This window comes from Scyliorhinus torazame, chromosome 7 (genome assembly GCF_047496885.1).
Source record: "Scyliorhinus torazame isolate Kashiwa2021f chromosome 7, sScyTor2.1, whole genome shotgun sequence".
Lineage (NCBI taxonomy): Eukaryota > Metazoa > Chordata > Chondrichthyes > Carcharhiniformes > Scyliorhinidae > Scyliorhinus > Scyliorhinus torazame.
In genome coordinates this window covers 72,034,120-72,059,425 of record NC_092713.1, presented here as the reverse complement: position 1 = coordinate 72,059,425, position 25,306 = coordinate 72,034,120, and the positions used below count along the sequence as shown (strand labels likewise).

Below are 25,306 nucleotides of genomic sequence, written 5' to 3'. Positions count from 1 at the left end.
ATGTGGGCTGAGGTTTGGGGGTTGGTGGGCGGATGGGATCGTTGTTATTATGGGGATTGACATATCTTGCTGACTATTGTTTATTGTTGATGGGTGTAAATGTGGCGGAAAATGTGAAAAAGGAGGAGAATTTTTTTTTTAAAAAACAGTCTTTAATGTCTGATGCCACCTTTCTAACGCTCCTTGCGATTCTGGATGGTACGCAGTTGATTTAAATTGTTTTATTCCTAAGCTATCCATAACTTCTTTGAATAACTTTGAGATAAAATTTGATCCTTGATCCGATTGTATTTCTGTGGGTAGTCCATATCTAGTAAAGAATTTAAGTAACTCCTCCACAATCTTTTTAGCTGTAATATTACGTTCTGGAATGGCCTCTGGAAACCAAGTAGACATGTCCATTATCGTCAAAAGATATTGATTCCCACTTTTTGTTTTCGGAAGCGGGCCTACACAATCAATTAGGACCCTTGTAAAAGGTTCCTCAAATGCTGGAATGGGTATTAAGGGCGTTGGTTTTATCACTGCTTGAGGTTTCCCTATCACTTGACATGTGTGACATTATTGACAAAATTTAACTACATCTTTATGTAGTCCAGGCCAATAAAAATGTTTCTGAATTTTAGCTTGAGTTTTCCTTATTCCCAAATGACCTCCCACTGGTACCTCATGTGCAACTCGCAATACCTCCTTTCTATACCCTACCGGCAATACTAATTGATGAACTTCTGCCCACTTTTCATCCGCTTGCATATGTAAAGGTCTCCATTTTCTCATCAAGACATTACTTTTACGGTAATAACACTCTGGTATACACGCAGATTCCTCTTCCGTGTATGCTTTCTGATACATCCGTTTTATTTCCATATCTTTTTGTTGTAACTCCGCCAATTTTCCTCAACTAAAAATATCCGCCTCATCCTCCACCTGTTCTTGTTCTTTTTCACCCATCTGATCAAAATTTGTTTTTGATAATTGCACTTCAACTTCATCTTCACTTTTTGATTTCTCCTCTTGTCTTAACCTGTAACTTTGCGACCTTGTTACTACACAATCCTGAAAAATCCCAGGATATTCGTCCTTCAACATTTCAGTTGTCTGATTTTCCACTGGCTTATCAACCACAGTAGGCATCACTCCCACTTGCGATCCAGCTATATCATTACCCAAGATAAACTGTATTCCTGGACAGGATAGTTTCTCTATTACTCCTTTTACCACTTCACCCTCCTGGATTTCTTTTTTAATCTGAGGTACACTCTCTTTATTGTCTCCCATCAGATCACCTTTACCTTTACCACTTGAGTATTTCTCATGTCCTCAGTTTATATCCCTCACCGGCAGAAACTGATGTCGGAAACCAATCTTTGATTTATGAACTAATTCATAATCATCTGCCATTTCTGCTGCTAATCTCGCAGTTTTAACCCTCTGTTCTCCCACATGAGTTCTCACTACATCAGGAATTGAATTTTTAAACTCCTCCAAAAGTATAAATTCTCTGAGAGCTTGGTCTATTTTCAAAGCCCTTACCCACCTATCAAAATTACTCTGTTTGAGCCTTTCAAACTCCATGTATGTTTGACCAAATTCTTTCCTTAAATTTATAAACCTTTGTCTGTAAGCTTCAGGCAGTAGCTCATATGCACTTTCTCAAATGAAATGAAAAAGGCTTCTACCTCCTTCTCGTCAAACCGTGGCAATGCTTGGACATATTTAAATAGATCCCCACCACGCCTTCGACTATGACGCTCTTTCTCACTATCCTCATCACTATCATCCCACTGTACGTTACCCTTTAAGTCTGCCAATTTTAACTGACTGTCATGTTTCATGGCCATTTTCTGAAGTTCAAACTCTCTCTCTTTATCTTTTTCCCTGATCTGTATCTCCCTTTCTTTTTTGGTTTGTTCTGCTAAGGCTATTCTTTCTTTGTTTCTTTCTTCTCGCTCCTTTTCTTTTTCTCTCATTGCATATTCAAGCTGCCTTAATTCTTTTTCATGTTCAAGTTGCTTAATCTGCAACTGGATCTTTGCCATTTCTAATGAGTCAGACTGTATCTCAGGCAACTTTAAATGCTTAGCCACCGCCATAATTACCTCATCTTTCCGCATTTTGTCAGATAATGTTAACTGCAATGTTTTTTGCCAAATCTAACAGTCTGCTTTAGTCTCTGTCCGTAAGGTACTGCGTGTGACCGTCTCCACTCCCAAACCTTCTGAGCCTCTAAAAGAGCCATTGTCCACAACACACTCCCTACTTAAACTAAAATACCACACCTGAAAAGCAACCACAATATGCTCACCCCTCATTGTCTGTAAGTTCACTAAGCCAATCCAATAGATAGACTTTTATCCCCCTCGAGCCCCCAATTGTTATGGGTCAGGGTTTAGAGAACCGCCAAAGTGTATCATGGAGTTCACCTGACCCACAACTTTTAATAGATTGTGGTATGGGGAGCACACGGCCCACTCTAGAGATGTGGTACAGCAGAAATGGAAAAGTATTTTTAAAGCAAAACAATGTTTATTCTATGAACTCAAGTTAACCTTTTTAAAACCAACAGTGAATATCTTAGCAACCATTAATTCAAATACACCCCCAAAGAATACAACACTTTTAACATCCAAAAGACTTAATAACCTTTAAACAGAAGCACATCAGGGTTTACATTCAATACTGAAAACATTTAAATTTCTGAATTCACCAAATAATCAAGAGATAGTCCTTCATGACAGAGAGATCAACAGTACAGCTGCTTTTGGCTGACTTCAGCTGCAACACACTAAAAAACGAAACCAAAAAAAAACAGACATACCCAAGCTTTTCTCAAAGTGAAACTAAAAAGCAGAACCAGAGCTCAGCTCCACCCACACTCTGACACCACGGCAGTAACATGAGCAGCTAACCATTTCTTAAAGCGACATTCTCATGACAGTATAACAAAACCCGATAAAACATTTTTGCAAAAGAATACTTGCATATCTTTCTTTTTGGCAATTTTGCCAATGAATGTGTATAAGAGTTAAAGTCCTTTATGAATACAAGTACTGAAATTAGCTGCCCAATCAGTCTAATATTAGTTTTCTTTTAGTTTACTTGTCAAAAAATGCAACTTTCCACATCTGGCTTGCCAATTGCCACATGCAGTTAAGTGCTCAGCATATTGGACAACATCTCCTTAGGAAATCAGAGAATGAGAGAGATTGTCAGGACAGTGTGTGTTTTGGGGAATTACAGAAAGAGATCAGAATGGAAAAGACTCAAAATGGGAGTATAGAATTGGAGAGATATTGAGAGATATTGAAGGGACAGGGAGAGTGAGTGTAAGAGCAACAGCATCCTCATGGTGACGCCATGAAGATGATGCTAATATCAGAGCAGCATAGGCTCCCTGTAAACAACAGTCTGGTGATCTATTAGTTTTTATATGTGCATGAGTGTATTTATAACCATGCAAATAGCAAGATTTGCATGTTTGCTATTGAATTAAAGTCCTCACCTGTTTCAACAGTGGATGAGACTGTACCACCACCAGGTGCAAATGGATCATTGGCTTTCAATGCTTCTGTCTAAAATCAAACATATACAAGTACGATCATTCTGAATGATTTTGTTTTCATCATACATAATTGAATTCAGCCACCTCATGGAGAATCACAGAATTGTTGCAGCGCAGTAGAAGGCCTTTTAGACACTTGCGTCTATGTTGGTTCTCAAAGTGAGCAATTCACCTGGTGCCATTCTCCCACTTTCACTCCATAAGCCTGCATATTCTTCCTTTAAAAAAAGAATCCAATTCCCTCTTGAATGTCTTGGTTGAACCTGCTCCTATTAAATCCAGGTCTAAAGCACTCAATGAGTGGAAACATTTCTATTCACGCTGCCATTGCTTTTTTTGCAAATTATTTTAAATCTGAGCCTTCTTGTTCTCGATCATTCCACCAACGGGACCAGTTTCTCCTTATTTACTCTGTCCAGTTCCCTAATGATTTTGAATATCCCCATCAAATCTCCTCTCAGCCTTCTTTTCTCCAAGGGAAACAGTACCAACTTCTCCAATCTATATACGTAACAAAAATTCCTCATCCTCGGAACCATTCTTGTAAATCGTTTCTACGCACTCTTTAAGCCTTCAGTCAGAATTCTCCTTTTGGGAGACTAAGTGTTCCCGGCGGGACTGAATTGGGTGCATTTCAGAATTCTGTTGGAGCGGTTATTCAGTGAGCGAGTCAGGACATGGAAATAGGCCAGCACTCTGCTGGCGCGAATTGAAAGCAATTCACGGCCCAGCAGGCGTTTTAAGCACTGGGGCAGGAGTTAGCGCTAAAGAGCCTGACAGCTGGAGCCGTTCTTAAGTGCTCCACTTACCACAAAGATTGCTCAGAGAAGACCTGCCCCCTGAGTTTGGGAGTCCAAGGGGAGCCAATGTTTGATGCCAATGAGAAGAGGAGGGACACCCTCTTCCCCAGAGTGGGCTTCAGACTCAAGCCCACCCTCCTGAACAGCACTTGGGAGGTGGTGGCAGACTCACCAGGAGGAAACAACTGGTGATCCGGAGGGTGGGAGTCACTGGTGAGGCCTCTGCCCTGAGAGAGGCAGAGCACTAGGGATGGTTCCAAAGGCCACAGTGCGTGTCTTTTGGTTGGGGTGAGCTCTGCCAATCCCCTGCTTCCTCTGCAGTGGGGCAGTGCTTCTGAGGAGTGTCAATACCTGGTGGGTAACATTGAGCCTGGCCATGCCCATCGCCTTGATGATGCAGCTGAGGTTTCACACCATCACGGTGTATGGAGGGGCGGCCTGGGTGGGATCTCAGATGACCAGAGGCTCTTTGAGCATTCAGAGGACACGGTGAGCAGTCAGCAGTGTGAGCAGCTGGGAGCCTGTAAATAGCACCAAAGAGGTCGGTTTATATCACAAACTGCAGCAATGGCAGTTTGAGCCAGGCCATCCCAACCCAGAGGGGGACACCCCGAGTCCATGGACCTGGCACCAAGGTGCTCCTGATACTGCCCCCAGCCCGGACCGCCACCCCTACGCCCGACAACGTTTAGGGCTTTCCACAAGGTTTTTTAGCCTCCTGCCTCATCTCAGATAAATACTTGCAACAATTCGCACCCGTGAGACTTCTGCCTAAGAAGGGTGGAGCATTGGGGAGGGGTTTGGAGCAAGAAGTGGCCAAACCACAAATGACATTTAAATCCGTACAAATGACGGTTTCGCATGGACCCGCTGGGGTGCAAACGTCGATAATGCCAGCAGAGGGACCGGAGCATGGTGCCATTTCACGGGATTCTTCGCCCAGTCGTGATTCCCGCTGCCAGAGTCGCAAAGCGGAGAATTCAGCCTTTCATATATTTCCTAAAAAGTGTGAAGATATTCTATTAGTTAGGAACTATTAGTTAGGAACTTGTGTACAAAGGCTGCAGAGTTAAATCTTTGACCTTTCTTAGTTCTCCAATACATCACTAGCTGTCTACAGAATCATTGGATACTTGATAAACATATACCTCTATTATGTATATAACTTTGTTCCATACTTACTGATTCTACATTATTGTTGGAAATTGTAGCACTGAAAGGATCGGATTCGGTGGGTGCAAATGGGTCACTTGAAGATTGTTGAAAGAAGTTATCAGAAGCATCTGCAAAAGGATCTGTGCCTTTAAAAGGATCTCCTCCAAATGGATCTGTAATGATATTGTACAAATGATTGACAGAAAAATATCTTAAAATCACAAGGCTGAAGATCACTTTATAAACCTCAGTTTAGTTGTTTCACGGACAAGCAATATTTATAGGAATAAGGACAAAATGACTTTGAATATAAGCGGCAAGTAATTGCTGTCTGCTTCATAGCATAACTGAGAAAGCCTATCAAAAACAGGAGGCATTAGTGCCTGATAGATTATTTCCAAAAGAATAAAAGCAGATTTTAAAACGTTAACTTTATACACTTCAAAACAAGTTTACATCTTGGGTATAAATGTGATGTACATTGAGTGCTTGGAGAAATGTCTTTGTGCACGGTTGCCTATAGTGTACTGTGGCTTGCTATAGTCAAGTGACAGGAAACATGTGGAGCGGGATTCTCCTTTCCGGGGACTAAGTCCCCACGCCGGCGGGAAAACTGGCGTCAACAGCCCCCAAAAGTGTGGAATTCTCCGCACTTCTGGGGGCTAGGTGGACGCCGTAAGGGTTGGCGCCGCACCAGCCGACGGCGAAGGGACTGCGCGGGTTCGCCCATGCGCCAAAGGGCCGCCGTGATCTCACGCATGCGTGGAACCACCGGCGTGTTTTGGCACATGCGTGGCGGGTTCTCTTCTCCGCGCCAGCCATGGCGGAGCCCTACAGGGGCCGGCATCTCTTTTTCAAATGGCCTCACCCCTCTTCATCTCTGTACCTCCTCCAGCACAACAAGAGTTTGAGATCTCTGTATTCCTCCAATTCTGGCATCTCGAGCATTCCATATTAATTGAGCAGTCCATTTAATCCACTAATAACGACAATGTCTTAATGGTGGGCTCTGATATTCCTCTCCAACTCTTTCAGATGTTTGAACTTTCTCTGCTCCTTTAAGATGCTCATTCTCTTTGACTAAAATTTTGGGCCCTCTATCCTAATATCTTCTTCTGTGGCTAGATGTCAATTTTTAAAAATCTAATACTCTTATTAAGTGCCTTGGGAAGCCTAGCTATGCTAAAGGTGCTATATAAATTAAAATTGTTGATGTCTATTGTGACAGGGGAAGCAGAAAGAAAAGGAGCAACTTATAATTAGAATTTGTATTGTTGGCATATGATCCAGTTTCACGCTAAGAAAATTTAAATGTTACTTTACATATCTGAATTTCTGCCAACTGAAGGCTGGACAAAAGACCCAATGTCATTAAGTAGTAACATTACTCCTCACTCGATATACATGATGCTCCAAGCCTGCCTCCAAAGGTGAACGCTGTGCTTGATGGTAATTTTTTTCAAGTGCTGCCATTCCCATATGTCTGCTTCCAACCATCGCTAAAGGATTGAGGGGTAAAATCAGCTTTGTACAAATGCAGACAGAGCTGGCTGAAACTGCTTCTGATTGAAGTGTACCATCAGTGCTTTTCTTACCTGCAATATCAACTTTTCCAAATGGATCATCTTTAAAGGGATCACCTTCAAAAATAGTTGAATAAAAGCATATTAAAAGAAAAACTAACATTCTCATACATCAGTAAGGGATTAACAGAAATTACGCTGAGTTAAAGCCAGTCTTGTTATGCAACACATTTCCCCAGCCAAAAATTATTGTTAAAATAATACTCTAGTTATGTACAATGATCTCATCTCGAGTATCAGCTGTATTCACTTTAAGAAAAATTAGCTGGGTGGAGTTCAGTGAACCGGACTCTGACATATAGCTGGCTGATGTAAAGGTGTAATATGCCAGTGCAGGGATAGGTGGGGAAGGAGATGAGAAGTACAGTGGAAAGAGGGAATGCTTGGGGAGAAGGGGGAAACGATGGAGGATTTGAAAAAGAAGGGAAGTGAGAAAGTTGGGGAAAGGAGATTACTGGGAGAATGGAGAGGCATCGAAAAAGTGGGAGTGGAAGGATGGAGATAGGAAAGGAGGTCATGAGTTTTGTCCAGGGGAGACAGATTTATCATACATCCAACGTTGTGTACTTTTCTTGGGTTTATCACTGATATTGGCATATCTACCCGTGGCAAATGGAACCAAGATGATTGGTCTGGAAAATGCTAGGGTCATGGGAGCTTTCCGAGGACAGCGCACTCAAGTACCGAGATGCAAGTGTTAGCAGTATTGAAAGTACTGACGGTCATAGAATTTACAGTGCAGAAGCAGAGTTAATCAGTATAGTATACAATGTTCTCTGATCACATGTCATTAATTGGATGATTGACAAGTATCACACTTTGCATCTTGAGAACATACCCTCAGGCTTTACTTCTGGTTGGCGATCTAAACTGTGGATAAATTGTGAAATTATGTCATCCACATAAAAACGTGCACCATGAACATCGTTGAAAGGGGTGCTTCATCCAAAAAGTATTCTACTTATCGAAATATGTAAGAAATATATTTCATAAAGAGTATTTTAAACCCTTTGTTAAGCTATTCATTCTTTATTGTTTTTAATTTCCAAGTTCTCAATACTATGCTGTGTCACAGAAATAGTGCTCATCAGACAGGTTTTAGATCACAGGAGAAAGACCAAAATGTTGCACTTCACTGCTACACATTGAGACTGATGGATTCAAGGAGTCAATTGGCTTGAATGATTGATGGCTGACCCTCTTCATTTAAGAAACAACCAACTATAGTTTAAAATATAACTTAAGCTGATTTTGATGTTATATTTCAGAATATCTAAAGAGAAAATGGGAAACGTCTTGAAAATTTCCAGCACACAACAGGCAATGTTCTGTGTAAGATGTAAGTTTTTTTTTCCAACTTATTTATGCTATAAATTTTACAAGTCAATTTTATAAGGATGAAAATAATGCTTGAAGCACACAGATACATTTTTTTCTGATATTTGTTTAATTAGATGGTGGTAGCTTTTTCCATCGTAAAATTGAACAAATAGTCATGATTGATTACACAGAAGATTTTATCATAGGATCAAAAAGATATGATAATCATTTAAAATGTAATGACTGTGCTATAGACGAGACTTTAAATTATATGGAAATTTTCTTTGGATTTTAGCACAAACGTTTTATAATGAATGCAAAATAATCTGTGCGTGGCAATATGAAGGCTACAGTTATACTTACAGGGCAGTTGTCAACATAACAACAGCAACATATGTCGAGACCCAATCTCCTGAATGTATTGAAGCCAAGAAGTGCAAGATGCATTCATTGTTTAAGCATCCCAATGAACTAAGTGTAACAAAATAATTTACCATAGTATTGAGTCTTCTCAAGTTAAAATAAAGTGAATAGCCTATATCATTATAAAAATAACAACTGGAGAACCAGTAACCTCTCTCCTGGCAGGGTGCAAGAGAGTATATATTGTATCATGCACTTCAGACTCTAGAGCTACTTGTCTCAGACTAACAATAGAAAGTACAAACTTGGAGTTATATAGTGCCTTACATGACTTGGGATGTTCCAAAGCACTTTACAGCCAACGAGCTATTGTAGTACAACTGTAACCCAAATCAATTTTTAAAAAACAGGGCTATTATTCATCTTAAACCTCAATTCATTTTGTGTAATATATGCATTTTAAAATCAGTCTGAGAAATATTATTTCCCATATTTTTCCTTTAAATCTAATTTGGCCTTCACTTACGAAAGCGGAAAAGTTACTTCGGTAAATCTATTCTAAAATTAGTAATTCTCTATTCATGTGAAACTTTTGTTTTTGAAGAGGACTACAAGTTTCAAAACTCAAAATAAAAATAAAATAGAAACTTGAACTTACTTCCAGTGAAAGGATCTGTCTGAAAGAAATCCAGATTTGGGTCTGGAACAGTGTTAGAATATTCAGTGGCTTTCATATCAAAAGGGTCCTCCTCCTGCAAGAATTAAAATCACAGAATCAGAGAACCCCTACTGTGCAGAAGGAGGCCATTCGGCCCATCAAGCCTGCACTGAGCCGCTGAAAGAGCACCATACCTAGGCCCAATCCCCCACCCTATTCCTGTAACCCCACCTTGGGCAATTTAGCATGGCCAATCCACCTAACCTGCACATCTTTGGACTGTGGGAGGAAACTGGAGCACCTAGAGGAAACCCATGTAGACACGGGGAGAATGTGCAAACTTCACAGTCACCTGAGGTCTGAATTGAACCCGGGTCCCTGGCGCTGTGATGCAGAAATGCTAACCCATTGCGCCACTGCATAAATATACATACTAATTAATTTTGGCCTAGGTTTTGTAGTCCGTGAGTAGTCAACAACACAGCAATAACGCTCATTGCTGACCTCGAAGGAAGCTGTCCACATTGATCAAGTAATCTTTGTTGTGTGGATTTCCACTTTCCCAACATTTTTTGAATCTGTCATTAAAAGAACAAAGTAAAATTACAGCACAGGAACAGGCCCTTCAGCCCTCCAAGCCTGCTCCGATCCTCTATCTAAAACTGTCGCCTATTTTCTCAGGATCTGTATCCCTCTGCTCCCTGTCCATTCATGTATCTGTCTAGATACATCTTAAATGACGCTATCGTGCCCGCCTCTACCACCTTCGCCGGCAATGCGTTCCAGCCACCCACCACCCTCTGCGTAAAGAACTTTCCACGTATATCTCCCTTAAACTTTCCCCCTCTCACCTTGAACTCGTGACCCCTAGTAATTGAGTCCCCCACTCTGGGAAAAAGCTTCTTGCTATCCAGCCTGTCTATACTTCTCATGATTTTGTAGACCTCAATGTGGTCCCCCCTCAACCACCATCTTTCTAATGAAAATAATCCTAATCTACTCAACCTCTCTTCATAGCTAGCACCCTCCATACCAGGCAACATCCTGGTGAACCTCCTCTGCACCCTCTCCAAAGCATCCACATCCTTTTGTTAATGTGGCGACAAGAACTGTACGCAGTATTCCAAATGTGGCCGAACCAAAGTCTTATACAACTGTAACATGACCTGCCAACTCTTGTACTCAATACCTCTTCCGATGAAAGAAAGCATGCCGTATGCCTTCTTGACCACTCTATCGACCTGCACAACCACCTTCAGGGTACAATGGACCTGAATACCCAGATCTCTCTGTACATCAATTTTCCCTAGGGCTTTTTCATTTACCGTATAGTTCACTCTTGAATTGGATCTTCCAAAATGCATCACCTCACATTTGCCCGGATTGAACTCCATCTGCCATTTCTCCGCCCAACTCTCCAATCTATCTATATTCTGCTGCATTCTCCAACAGTCCCCTTCACTATCTGCTACTATACCAATCTTAGTATCATCTGCAAACTTGCTAATCAGACCACCTATACCTTCCTCCAGATCATTTATGTATATCACAAACAACAGTGCTCCCAGCACGGATCCCTGTGGAACACCACTGGTCACAGTTCTCCATTTTGAGAGACTCCCTTCCACCACTACTCTCTGTCTCCTGTTGCCCAGCCAATTCTTTATCCATCTAGCTAGTACACCCTGGACCCCATGAGACTTCACTTTCTCCATCAGCCGACCATGGGGAACCTTATCAAACGCCTTACTGAAGTCCATGTATATGACATCTACAGCCCTTCCCTCATCAATCAACATTGTCACTTCCTCAAAGAATTCTATTAAGTTGGTAAGACATGACCTTCCCTGCACAAAACCATGTTGCCTATCACTGATAAGCCCATTTTCTTCCAAATGGGAATAGATCCTATCCCTCAGTATCTTCTCCAGCAGCTTCCCTACCACTGACTTCAGGCTCACCAGTCTATAATTACCTGGATTATCCGTACTACCCTTCTTAAACAAGGGGACAACATTAGCAATTCTCCAGTCCTCCGGTACCGTGTTCAATGATGCTGCAAAGATATCTGTTAAGGCCCCAGCTATTTCCTCTCTCACTTCCCTCAGTAACCTGGGATAGATCCCATCCGGACCTGGGGACTTGTCCACCTTAATGCTTTTTAGAATACCCAACACATCCTCCCTCCTTATGCCGACTTGTCCTAGAGTAATCAAACATCTATCCCTAACCTCAACATCAGTCATGTACCTCTCCTCGGTGAATACCGATGCAAAGTACTCGTTAAGAATCTCACCCATTTTCTCTGACTCCACGCATAACCTTCCTCCTTTGTCTTTGAGTGGGTCAACCCTTTCTCTAGTTACCCTCTTGCTCCTTATATATGAATAAAAGGCTTTGGGATTTTCCTCAACCCTGTTTGCTAAAGATATTTCATGACCCCCTTTAGCCCTCTTGATTCGTTTCAGATTGGTCCTACATTCCCGATATTCTTCCAAAGCTTCGTCTGTCTTCAGTCGCCTAGACCTTATGTATGCTTCCTTTTTCCTCTTAGCTAGTCTCACAATTTCACCTGTCATCCAGGTTCCCTAATCTTGCCATTTATATCCCTCATTTTCACAGGGACATGTCTGTCCTGCACTCTAATCAACCTCTCTTTAAAAGCCTCCCACATGTCAAATGTGGATTTACCTTCAAACTGCTGCTCCCAATCCACATTCCCCAGCTCCTGCCGAATTCTGGTATAGTTGGCCTTCCCCCAATTTAGCACTCTTCCTTTAGGACCACTCTCGTCTTTGTCCATGAGTATTCTAAAACTTACGGAATTGTGATCACTATTCCCAAAGTAATCTCCTATTGAAATTTCAACCACCTGGCCGGGCTGATTCCCCAACACCAGGTCCAGTATGGCCCCTTCCCGAGTTGGACTATTTACATACTGCTCTAGAAAACCCTCCTGGATGCTCCTTACAAATTCTGCTCCATCTAGACCTCTAACACTAAGTGTATCCCAGTCAATGTTGGGAAAATTAAAGTCAAGGGGATCGCCAGGTGTCCAGCAAAAGTGATGTCATCAAACAGAGTAAGCAGCCAATCACAATGAAATATTCTTATGGACAGCAAATCAGCAAGTAAAATGCATTGAACTTTCACTATAAATTAAAATTTTACAGAGAGTTAAATAAATGATTGGGATATATACATGGGATTATGGTGGAAGCTAAAATATCAAACGTTTAAAAAATTTAAATGTGAATTTCTTTATATCATAAAGGAGAAATTTAACATTGCACCAATATAAAAATGTTTTTTCAGGGACAGTGCTCAGCATATCTACAACATCATTAAAAATTCAGTTATACGTGGGCGGCACAGTGGTGAGCACTGATGCCTCATGGCGCCAAAGAACTCAGGTTCGATCTCGGCCCCGGGTCACTGTCTGTGGGAGTTTGCACATTATCCCTGTGTCTGCATGGGTCTCACCCCCACAACCCAAATATATGCAGGATAGGTGGACTGGCCGCGCTAAATTGCCCCTTAAATGGAATTTTTAAAAAAAATTCAGTTAACTAGGTATAATGTTTCAAGAGTTTTTACAGCAAGACTTAGTGTGTAAAAGAAGGACAGGTTTTTGTCAGTTCAGTGATTTCTGCTAGACTGTAGTCTGGGGCACATGTGCCAAAGGGTTTCTAGTCTCTGCCTGTTCTTGTAGCCACAATATTTGTATGGTTAGTCCAGTTCAGTTTCTGGTCATTGATAACCCTCGGGAAGTTAATAGGGGGGGAGTCAATGATGGTAATGCCATTCAATGTCAAGGGGCCATGATTAGATTTTGTCTTGTTGGAGGTAGGGATTGCCTGATACTTGTGTGCTGGCAATGATACTTGCCACTTGGCAGCTCAAACCTGGGTATTGTCCAGGCCTTACTGCATACAGGCATGGACCACTTCAGTATCTGAGGAGTCGCTGAACATTGTGCAATCATCCGCGAACATCCCCACTCCTGCCCTTGTGATGGAAGAACGGTCATTGATGAAGCAGCTGAAGATGGTTGGGCGTAGGACACTACCAGAGGAACTCCTGCAGTGGTGATATCCTGGAGCTGAGATGTTTGACCTCCAACACCAACCTCCTTTGTGCCGGATATGACTCCAACAGCAGAGAGTTTTCCTCTCCTCACCCTAGGCTCCCTGATGCCACACACGGTCTACTGCTGCCTTGATGTCAAGGGCAGTCACTCTCACCTCACCTCTGGCATTCAGCTCTTTTGTCCATGTTTGAACCAAGGTTGTAATGAGGTCAGGAGCTGAGTGACCCTGGTGGAACCCAAAGGTAGTGTCAGTGAACAGGTTATTGTAAAGCAAGTGCCACTTGACAGTGCTGTTGATGACCCCTTCCATCACTTTGCTGATGATTGAGAATAGACTGATGGGGCGGGAATTGGCCAGGTTGGATTTGTTCTGCTGATTGTGTACAGGATATAGCTAGGCAATTTGCCATATTGCTAGGTAGATGCCAGTGTTGCAGCTATACTGGAACAGCTTGGCCAGGGGCGCACGGCAAGTTCTGGAGCACAAGTCTTCAGGACTGTTGTCGAAATATTGTCAGGGCCCATCGTCTTTGTTGTACCCAGTGCCTTCAGCTGTTTCTTGACATCACATGGAGTGAATCAATTTGGCTGAAGACTGGCATTTGTGATGCTGGGAATCTCCAGAGGAGGCTAAGATGGATTATCCACTTGGCACTTCTGGCTGAAGATTGTTGAAAACACAACATGATGGAGAGAATCCCCAATGTGAGGACCGGACTTTGACTCCACAAGGACTGTGTGGTAGATACTCATACCGATACTGTCATGGACTGAGATGCTGGGCTCCCCCATCATTGAGGATGGGGATATTTGAGTCCACCACCATTCAGGATTCGATGTGGCCGGAATGCAGAGCTTAAATCTGAAAAAAACAGAAAATTCTAGAAAAATTCAGCATGTCTGGCAGCATCTGTGAAGAGAGAAAATAGAGTTTGTGTGACTCATCTTCAGAGTTCAAGAGAGGGAGAAATGTGATGGATTATATATGGTATGAGAGGGGGTGGAGCCAAGTAGAAGGTCAATGAGTGGTGGGAGCTAGGAGAATTTGCAAGAAAGGTGAGCAGGTCACAAGACAGAGGAAGCGCTAATGGCAGGAGAAGGTGCCAGTAGTTGCATAACGGTAAGATAACAGAATGTGTTAACGGGAGAATAAAGGTCAGAGCTCAGTGACAGCAAAACCTAAGAACAAGTGACAGATAGCCCGGTGGGGGAGGGGTGGTTGCATTGGGATATTTATAAAGGGATCAAATTGGAGGCAAAAGGCCACAGTCTAAAGTTGTTGACCTGAGTGTTGAGTCCTGAGGACTATAACGTGCCTAATTGGAAGATGAGGTGCTGCTCCTTCAGTTTGTGTTGGGTTTCACTGCAGCAGGCCACAGATGGACATGTGGGCATGAGGGTTGAAATGGCAAGCGGCAGGAAGGTTGGGGTCGTTTGTGGGCTGAGCGAAAGGCGTTTTGCAAAATGGTCAATACGTCCATGTTTAGTCTCCCCAAAATAGAGGAGACCCCTTTGAGAGCAGCGAATACAACAAAACAAACTGAAGGAGTTGCAAGTGAAAGGAGTGTTTGGGGACTTGAGTGGTGAAGAGGGAAGAGGTAAAGGCATGGACGTTGCCCCTTCTGTTACTGCATGAAGTGGCACCAAAACAGTCATCGATGTAACAGAAAAAGAGTTGTGGAAGTGGGCCTAAGTAAGGCTGGAACAAGGGATGTTCCACATAATCCACAAAAAGACAGGCATAACCATGAAGATACACATGGCCACACCTTTTATTTGCAGGAAGTGAGACAAGTTAAAGGAGGAATTATTGAGTGAAAGAATAAATTCATCCAGGCGGAGGAGAGTGGTGGTGGACAGGGATTGTTTGGACCTCTGCTCAAGGCTGAAATGGAGAGCTCTTATACTCTCCTGGTGGGGGACGGAGGTGTAGAGGCATTTGACATTCATAGTGAAGAGGAGGTGGTTAGGACCAGGGAACTGGAAATAGTTGATATGACATACGGTATCAGAGAGCAAATAATTCCCGGAATGCAATCTGCTGCTGCTGTTCACCCACAACATCTCATGGCTGCCAGTCTTGAGTTGCTAGATCTGTTCAAAATCTACTCCATTTAGCATGATGGTAGAGCCACACAACATGATGGAGAGAATCCCCAATGTGAGGACCGGACTTTGACTCCACAAGGACTGTGTGGTAGATACTCATACCGATACTGTCATGGACAGATGCACCTGCGGCTGGCAAATTGGTGAAGATGGGGGTCAAGTATGTTTTTCCCTCTTGTTGGTTCTCTCACCACCTGCTGCAGACCCAGTGTGGCTGAATGGCCACCTGCATAGGACGCTGGGAGAATTGGCAAAGTTTAAGGACAAGCAGGCTGCAGCTTAAATAAATATTGGCCACCTATGATGACATCCTGCATAGGACGCTGGAAGAATTGGCAAAGTTTAAGGACAAGCACGCTGCAGCCTAGACTTTACAATACACAGGAACAAGAGAACTATCCTGTCAATCACACTTGTTTACCATAGTGGCACCTAATCACCTTATTTGGAAGGGCCTACCTGCTCCCAACACTTCACTTGCAGGCATGGCCACTGAGTGCCCACCCTGAAAAATTGATTGGCAATGACCCAGAGACCGACCTAAAGGGCACGCTATCCAAGCAGGTTAAAAGTTGCTGCACCACCTTATAATCATGCAGCAGCAACGAAACAACGGTGATCTTCACCGGCCACCATGAGGAGGGCCATCACGCTACCAACAGAAGGAAGAGCAGAGCCAGAGGCAGACTAGACTAAGAACCGGACATTGAGGACTACAGGATTCAGCACACAGATAAAGGCCAATATCTGTCTGGTACTTGCTAGTCACTCTAAAGTTAAGTTAAAGTCTAGTATGAACTTGTAGTACTCTGTAGAATAATTTCTGTTGATGGATGATTGTTTAACTATAACATTGTGTGAGTGCGAATAAATACTATTTGATTGAAACAAAGTCGACTTGCAGTAATTTGTCCACAGCATACAGGTTAAAGACACACTGTGGTAGCAACACCTAGCAGTTTTGTCCTTTAGGACTTAGCCAGCTTGGTTAGTAGTGGTGCTACTGAACTACCCGTGGTGGCGGACACTGAAGTTCCCCACCCAGAGTACGTTCTGTGCTCTTACGGTGTTCAACATGGAGAAGTATTGATTCATCAGCTGGGAGCGAGAGTGTGGCGGAGAGAAGTGAAGTATGTGGTCATCAGCATGAGGTTTCCTTGCCCCTGTTCGTCCTGATGCCACAAAACCTCAGGGGGCCCGGAGTTGAAGCGGAGGACTCCCAGGGCAACTCCCTCCCAACTGTATTCCATTGTGCCGCCCACCACCCCTTCTGGTTCCGTCCTGCGTTGGAAAAGACATACCTCGGGTTGGTGATGGTGGTGTCTGTGAATCTCAACTACAGAACATTTCAAATTGAATCAATCTCATTCAACATGCTGTGTTATTATTAGCACAATCACAAGGTGGAGGACTTTACAGCAACAGAATATTTCAAATGAATGTGAGGGCCTGAAGGGGGAGAAAGGAAAAAGCAGACTGAATCAATACTGCTGTTCAAAACTGCATCAAGTCCGGCCTGGAGATGTCCACTTCCGCAACCCCCACCCTAGCAGCTAGACCTTTCCATTTTATTTAATTTAAACAGTACAGCTCCGTGCAAGAACAATGCAAATTGCCAAACCTACCTTTTCTGCGAGATTCGGCTGTTGAATTTCAACCTGCTCTGTCTCCACCTCTACAACGTTTGGGATGGATTCATCAATGCTTTTGTTGACCTAGAAGAACATTTTTTGAGAAATATATTGTTGAAAACTGAAGTAGTCATCAAGAAAAATAAATGAGTTAATTTCCTATTAAAATACAAACAATTATACAAACGTGTTAAGAGCTCATCACCAAAAGTCTTCCTATTACCCAGAAGGTGAAAGAGAAAGAATGGGAACAAAAACAAGATAAAAAACAGATAAAAATAGACAAAGTACAAAGAGCTCATTTCAAAAATCAAAATGTAACTGTGTCACTACCCTGATTTCCTGAATCATACATTTAAATGGAAAAAAATCATGTTCATTTATATAGAGCCCCATCAAGTCAGGCAGAAACTCCCTAAATGTGCTTCATATAATCAACTGCATTGAAGTGTAATAAGGTTGTGCACTGTAGATCATGCCAACATTTAATAACACTATCTTCAATACTTTCTGGCAGTAAGAAAATGCATACTCTAAATTAGCTTTCACATTTAAAACTAATTGCGGATTAATAAGATTGTGGAAAATGCAAACTGGGGTTAATTTCTAAATAAATACACTGGAAAAGCAGTGAAGTTATGTTATATACATTGGCTGAACCATACTTTTAAAAAAAATTAAAGTGCACAATTTTTTTTCCAATTAAGGGGCAATTTAGCATGGCCAATCCACCTACCCTGCACATCTTTTGGGTTGTGGGGGTGAGACCCACGCAGACATGAGGAAAATGTGCAAACTCTACACGGACAGTGATCCGGGGGCCAGGATCGAACCTGGGTCCTCGGTGCCCTGAGGCAGCAGTGCTAGCCACTGCAACACCGTGCCGTCCCTGGCTATACCATACTTAAAGAGTATGGTGCACAGTTCTGGTCTCTTTTACAAAAATCTTAGAGAGGCCCTGGAAAAGTTGCAAAATGTTCAAGTATGACACTAGAACAGAGATTGTAATGATCAGAAAGACTGAATTGGCTGGGGCCCTGTTCTTTAGAAGTGAGGAGGCTGAAGGGTTACCCAAGAAAGATCAAGGAGTCCAAAAATGGGGTCATAAAAATACGGTAGTTACTAATAAATCCAATTAAGGTTTCAATGGAGTTCAGCATCCAGACTCCACTACGTCAGGTCAAATATTCACTCAACATTTGGTTACTTGTCATCATTCATGGGACATGGGGCTGATTTCAATGTCTGAATCATCATACTAATACTGTCAAAGTCACAATTTCATCATTATAACTAATAATATGTAAGCATTTGGATCCAGTTTGCTTTCATTGAAGGCTTGGACAAATAGTGGATATACCCTATTAATTTCAATGAAACACCTGCACGGTTTTCAACACGGATCTCGCAAACCATAGCGAGATTCCATGTGATTCCCTTCTTTGCCCTTCCTCTCCTCTCATCTTTCTGGAGAGTTATAGCACTGTCACCAAATCTTGATTGGACACAGCACCTACCTATCAGAGCGGGTTAGTGCATGGCTACAATGGATTGGATGTTTCAGCAACTGACATTTTTAAAAAATGTCAATGGATCTTTAACCCATCCCCTGCTGCCACAGTAGGCTGATTGAGAGTGAAGGCACTCCTGGAGCGAGGCAGAGAGTAGGAACAATTACATTTTTATGATGATTAGTCAGGTCTTGTGGAACTTTTGTTTCTTGGTTTTGCATTGTTATGGGCCAGGGTTTAGAGAACACCAAAGTGTATCATGGAGTTCACCTGACCCACGACGTTTAATAGATTGTGGTTATGAGGAGCACAAGGGCCTACTTTACAGAGATTTAAAGTACTTTTAAAACAAAACCATGTTTATGAATCCAGTTAACACTTTATAAACTCTCAGTAAACATCTTAACAACTATCAACACCAATAATCCAATATTCTATAAGTAACCCTTCATAGCTTTCCTAACAACAGCCTTAAGACCAAAATACCCTTTTTACAGAAAGACAGCAGGTTTAAATTCTCTACAGAAACAGGTATTACTTTGAAATCCTCAAATGATCTGGAGACTGTCTTCAGATTGCAGAGAGAGATCAATATACAGCCGCTTGCTTTGCCTGCAGCTATCCAGCTCTGAAAACTAAACTAAAACACACTGTAGCTGCCTGCTCAAAAGCAAAAGTGAAAGACAGCCAGCCCAGCTCCACCCACACTCTGACATCACTGCAGCTATTTGATAAACACCCATTTCTTAAAGGTACTCTCACATGACAGCATATAATATTGGAAAATTGGAAACAGTTCTCCAGTTTCTAGAATAACAACATTTGTGCAGGGTTAGGTTACCTGACCCAAATGCTGCTTCTGTTCATATAATTCTGCTTCTGTTCATAGGAAAGTCAGACAAATTAATCAAACTGATCACCACACGCCAGCATTATTTTTGTGCAACAGGTGTAGATCACACAGCAACTATTTGCACCCTAGAACTTTCTTTCAAAATTCAGACACTAATTTTCCACTCCCATTTTTGGTGCCTTAAGTTCCTTGATGTAAAGTGATATAGAGAGCAACATAGCTAGAGAAATTGCGAGTAACGTTCCCCAATGTCATTTACTGAGCTTGACTGATTGTAACTGGCAGCCAGAGAGATCCTTCTTTGTTGTGAAGCATTGAGCCTTCAACTACAATTTTTCCTGATGACTTTGCTTAAAAAGTTGAATTCAACATAGAATACAACATAGAATCCCCTACAGTGCAGAAGGAGGACATTCGGCCCATTGAGTTTGCAACGATCCTTCGAAAGAGCACTGTACCCACATCCACTCCCCCGTCCACCTCACCCTATCCCCGTAACACCATAACCTAACCTGCACATACCTGAACAGCACTAAGAACTAATTTAGCATGGTCAAGCCACGTAACCTTTGTCTTTGGACTATGGAAGGAAACCGGAGCACCTAGAGGAAACCCATGCAGACACAGGGAGAACGTACAAACTCCACCGAGTCAGCGACCCAAAGCCAGAACTGAACCTGGGTCCCCGGCACTGTGAGGCAGCAGTGCTAACCACTGTGCAGCCCATGTAGGAATTGAGGACAGACACTCACATCCTTGGTCTTGTGGCAGTGGGTGGCATCGCTACCTCTGAGCCAGTAGCTCCAGATTCGGGTCCCACCCCAGGGCTTGATGGCCAAGGAAAGTGCATTCATAACAGTCAAACAGGTTGGATGTCAACCTGAAAATCCTTCCATCTACACCAATGACAGGAGATAAGAGCAGGAGAGACTCCTGGTCAGCCACGCTTGATGTGGACTGGCGTCCCTCAAGTTATAAGCCCCTGGCGACAAACTAGTGACATGTTCTCGGAATTACTAGCTATGGAAACAGACAAAAATTTGCCTGAGTGCACCACTAGGTGTGGGAAGAGAATTGGAACTCACATCCTTGAACACTTGGTCCAATTACTTTACTTGATATACCAATGCTTAAACATCAGTATCACCAACTTATGACTGTGGTAGATTGAATTCCCTTGACATCAAGGCCACATTTGACCAAGTGTGGCGTCAAGAAGCTCTCGCAAAATTTGAGTTTAATGGGAATTCTCCACTGGTTGGACTCATACCTAGCACAAAGTAAGATGGTTGCTGTAGGCCAATCATCTCAGCCCCAGGATATTGCTGCAGGAGGTCGTCACGGTAGTGTCCTAGGCCCAACCATCTTCAGCTGCTTCATTAATGATCTTCCCTGTGTCAATAGTGGGTCAGAAGTGGGGATCTTTACTGATAACTGCACAATATTCAGTACCATTTATGACCCCTCAGATAAGCAGTTTGTGTCCATATACAGCAAGATCTGGTCAACATTCAGGCTTGGGCTGCTAAGTGGCACGTAACATTTGCACCACACACGTGTCAGGCAAAGACCACCTCCAACAAGAGAGAATCTAACCATCTCCCCATGATGTTCAACAACATTACCATCACCATGTCCACTAGTATCAACATCCTGAGAGTTACAATTGACCAAAAACTAAACTGGGCCAGCCGTAATAAATACCTTGGCCAGAAGAACAGATCAGAGGTTGGGAATTCAACTTACCTCCTGACTTTCAAAAACTGCCCACCATCTACAAAGCACAAGTCAGGAGTACAATGGAACATTCTTCACTTGTGCAGATGAATGTAATCCAACAACACTCAAGAAACTCAACATGCTGGACAATGCAGCCTGGTTGATCAGAACCCCACCCACCACATTAAACACTTACTCCCTCCAACATCGACACACAGTGGCAACAGGATGTTTCATATACAAGATGCACTGCAGCAACTCACCACAGCTCCTTCCAAAGCTGCGACCTCTACCACCCAGAAGGACCATGGATCAGAATAAAGTGAATACCACCATCTGCACGTTACCCTCCAGGCCACACACCATCCTGACTTGGAACTATATCGCTGTTCCTTGACTGTCGCTGGGCCAGAATCCTGGAACTCCCTTCCTAACAACACCATGGGTGTACCTACACCAGATAGACTGCAGTGGTTCATGAAGGAGGCTCCCCACCACCTTCTCAAGGTTAATTCAGTGTTGAGCAACAAATGCTGGTCTAGCCAGCAGTGATCACATCCCATAAAATAATCAAATAAATATATTTACAGTAGCCTTCAGAGCAGATGAAATATTGACAGTGGAAATTTACATTTAGAATCAAAAATGATTTTAAATATTTGAAATCAGTAGCATTTGAATGTTTTACCAATGTCTCAGTGATAATAACTTCCTTCTCCAGTGGGCTTTGCCTCTCTGTATTTTCCTTGTGGTCAGTAGACTCATCGACATTGTTGTTGAGCTCACAATGCTCAGCACCACCATTGACCAGACCAGGTTGTATAAGAGTCTGCCAACTTGGCTGGTTGTTGAGGCTTTCCTCAGATTCTTGTAGGTCAGACAGCTTGGATTTTGCCTTTGAATACAAAACTCAAATAATTACAAGACAGGCCTAAAACACGTAAATGCCAGACAATGAGGCACTCAAATTCAAACTTATCTGCAGTGCAGTATGAATGCAATGGGGCCAAGGGCATGAAGCATATATCATTTTATGCATGCAGTAGAGACACACTATTTTGTGACGAAATACCAATATTATTGAATCATTATGGAAATTGAACATAGCTCAAGTGAGTTATCTAGATCTTTAAAATTTGCAGAAATGTCGGGAAACCATTCCCAGCTGTTTTTGACCAAGAGTCACTGAACAAATTAAATGGGACTGAATCCAAGAAATAAAAACGTCAATTTTCTAATCAGCAAGCAGCTTTAAAAAGTAGCTAAGTACACGCGAGTCCATTAAACTATTTACACTACAAATAAATTCTTTTGAGGACAGCTTTAAATGTAAACTTTCTATTTAACTGCACATTGTTGAACAGAGTCGTCACTAGAAAAAGGAAACAGATTTTACACAGATGGTTTTCAAGTCTGCAAAGCCAGAAACAGCAATGTTTTAAATAGCAACTAAATCAAAATTTGTGTGAAGAATGGGTAAAATGCAAACTCATGTCAGCGGTTCCTGCAGTACGGTGTATAACCACACTGTGAAGATTTTGAAGAACGGGTTATCATTTACTGAATATAAAATACAGGAATTAAATATATTGTTTCATTCATCTCTTCCATATAAACTGGGTCTGTTTTTGTATTTTTTGTGTAATCAACAGCAGCACAAAAATAAACTATGGAACTCACCCACAATGAATTGGCCTTTATGAAGGGACACACAATAGGACTCAAGGTGTCAGTGTTGAGTTTATCCAAAGAAAGAGATGATGACCCAGGTTAGAACTGCATGCACCTGTATAGTACTATTTAGCATAGGGGTTTGTCAACATCACAGATGACTGTTATGTCCACGACTTTTCCATTTAGTGACAGATCAGGTCTTGGGTCTGGTTTGGCAGGGTTACTTGTATACAAAGCCCTTAACGCCATCCAGAAAATTAATCAGACTGCAATCTAAGAAGAATTGAGTAATAATAATCACTCAAATGTCTTGAAAACAGAAGATAGGTTGAACAGCCCCAAAATCGAGTGAACCAATCATCCAGACTATACAGAAATCCTTTATGACAGCATTCAAATTCCATTTATGCTACTCAGTCGCACTGATTTGATACTGACTGACATCAACTCACTTGAATTATATTAGTGCTCAAAGAGAAATTGCCTTCCAACGAGAAACACTTCAAAGTCATGTCCATGTGACAAAAACAGAGCTTTTTAAACATTCTTTAGTCCAAACCATACTACAAAGTAGGCATTTTGAGAGATTTAGACTGATTCTTTTAATTACTTGATCTGACAACAAGTTTAGTACAAGTTTAAAATCATTTTTAATCAAAAATATTATATATATCATTCAGAACTGATATTCACTAAGCAGCCTACCATCTAAATAACTAAAATAACAATAAACTGCTATGAATAATAGAATATGGGAAGTTTTTACTCATCAGTTATCTTGTTAGAAACAACACATTAGAAAGTGACAGAGCAACCTTTGATCGATATATCAATCATTTTCAATGAGGCGAGTATCGCCATAAAATCGGGCTTCATTTGTTTCAGTATACAGCAGCAAAAACAGAAAATAACTATTTTTATTGTAAATAAACAGGGTATAAGACCAATTAATGATCTATGCAAAGGTTCAAAATCAAATGATGTAATACATAAATACAGGGCAGGTGCAAGAGTATATCGGAATTGAACCCAAGGCAAGAAGGTAGAGCTGCCCATGGGGAAGTGAATTCAGGTGTCTGCAGGTTAGGGACTTTGTGCGAAAGGTCTGGAGGGGATTCCCTAGGTTGCCGGGATACACCCTGCTGGAGCGACTACTGCTTCCGGATGTGGAAGGGGAGGGAAGAGTTATCATAGAGTTATCATAGAATTTACAGAATTTAGAGTGCAGAAGGAGGCCATTCGGCCCATCGAGTCTGCACCGGCCCTTACAAAGAGCACCCTACTCAAGCCCATATATCTACCCTATCCCCGTAACCCAGTAACCCCCACGCAACCTTTTTGGACACTAAGGGCAATTTAGCATGGCCAATCCGCCTAACCCGCACATCTTTTGACTGTGGGAGGAAACCGGAGCACCCGGAGGAAACCCACGCAAACACGGGGGGAACGTGCAGACTCCGCACAGACAGTGACCCAAGCCGGAATCGAACCTGGGACCCTGGAGCTGTGAAGCAATTGCGCTAACCACAATGCTACCGTGCTGCCCTATTGGGGATATATATACAAGTGGCTCGGGGAGCGGGTGGTGAAGATCAAGAAGAAATGGGAAGCAGAATTGGGAGGGAAGATCAATCAGGGAGTATGGAGTGAGGCACTGCGTAGGGTAAACGGGACCTCCGCTTGTACAAGGATGAGCCTGATACAGTTTAAGGTGGTGCACAGGGTGCATATGACTCTGGCAAGAATGAGTGGGTTCTTTCAGGGGGTAGCATATGAGTGTGAGAGGTGTGGGCGGGGGCAAGCACATGCGCACATGTTTCGGGTTGCAAAAAATTGGGAAGATTCTGGGTGGGAGTGTTCATGGTCTTAGCCAGGATAGTGGAGGAGGTGGACCCGGACCCTTTGGTGGCGGTAATTGGAGTTTCAGAAAAGCCGGAGCTCATGGAGAGGAGGAAGGCAGATGTCATGGTCTTTGCCTCTCTGATTGCACGGAGGCGAATTCTGCTGGAGTGGAGGTTGGCATCGCCACTGGGGTAGCAGCTTGGTTGGGTGACCTATACGACTTCCTGCGATTAGAGAAGATAAGGTATGAGTTAAAGGGCTCTTCATGGGGGTTTGAGGAAAGGTGGGGGATATTTGTGACCGTGTTTAAGGGGTTGTTCGTCACGGGGAGGTGAAAAGGAGGAAAAGTATGTACAGACTGTATAGTTGATTGCTGGGAAGTATGTTTCCGAGGGTGTTTATTCGCTGTAACCTGTTTTGATACATGTTTGCAATA

General features: G+C 42.5%; 1 protein-coding gene across 2 annotated transcripts in view; it reads right to left on the bottom strand.

Annotated features, from left to right (window-relative positions):
• The window catches only part of eps15 (epidermal growth factor receptor pathway substrate 15), a 341,920-nt gene that overhangs the window by 78,497 nt on the left and 238,117 nt on the right, over positions 1 to 25,306 (bottom strand). For both annotated transcript variants that reach the window (XM_072510904.1, XM_072510905.1), the window contains exons 16-21: positions 22,043 to 22,249; positions 17,266 to 17,355; positions 9,442 to 9,535; positions 7,113 to 7,157; positions 5,545 to 5,690; positions 3,503 to 3,572 (exon numbers count right to left, since the gene is read on the bottom strand). In XM_072510904.1, the coding sequence (XP_072367005.1) occupies positions 3,503 to 3,572; positions 5,545 to 5,690; positions 7,113 to 7,157; positions 9,442 to 9,535; positions 17,266 to 17,355; positions 22,043 to 22,249 (652 nt within the window). The remainder of the gene's footprint in view (positions 1 to 3,502; positions 3,573 to 5,544; positions 5,691 to 7,112; positions 7,158 to 9,441; positions 9,536 to 17,265; positions 17,356 to 22,042; positions 22,250 to 25,306) is intronic.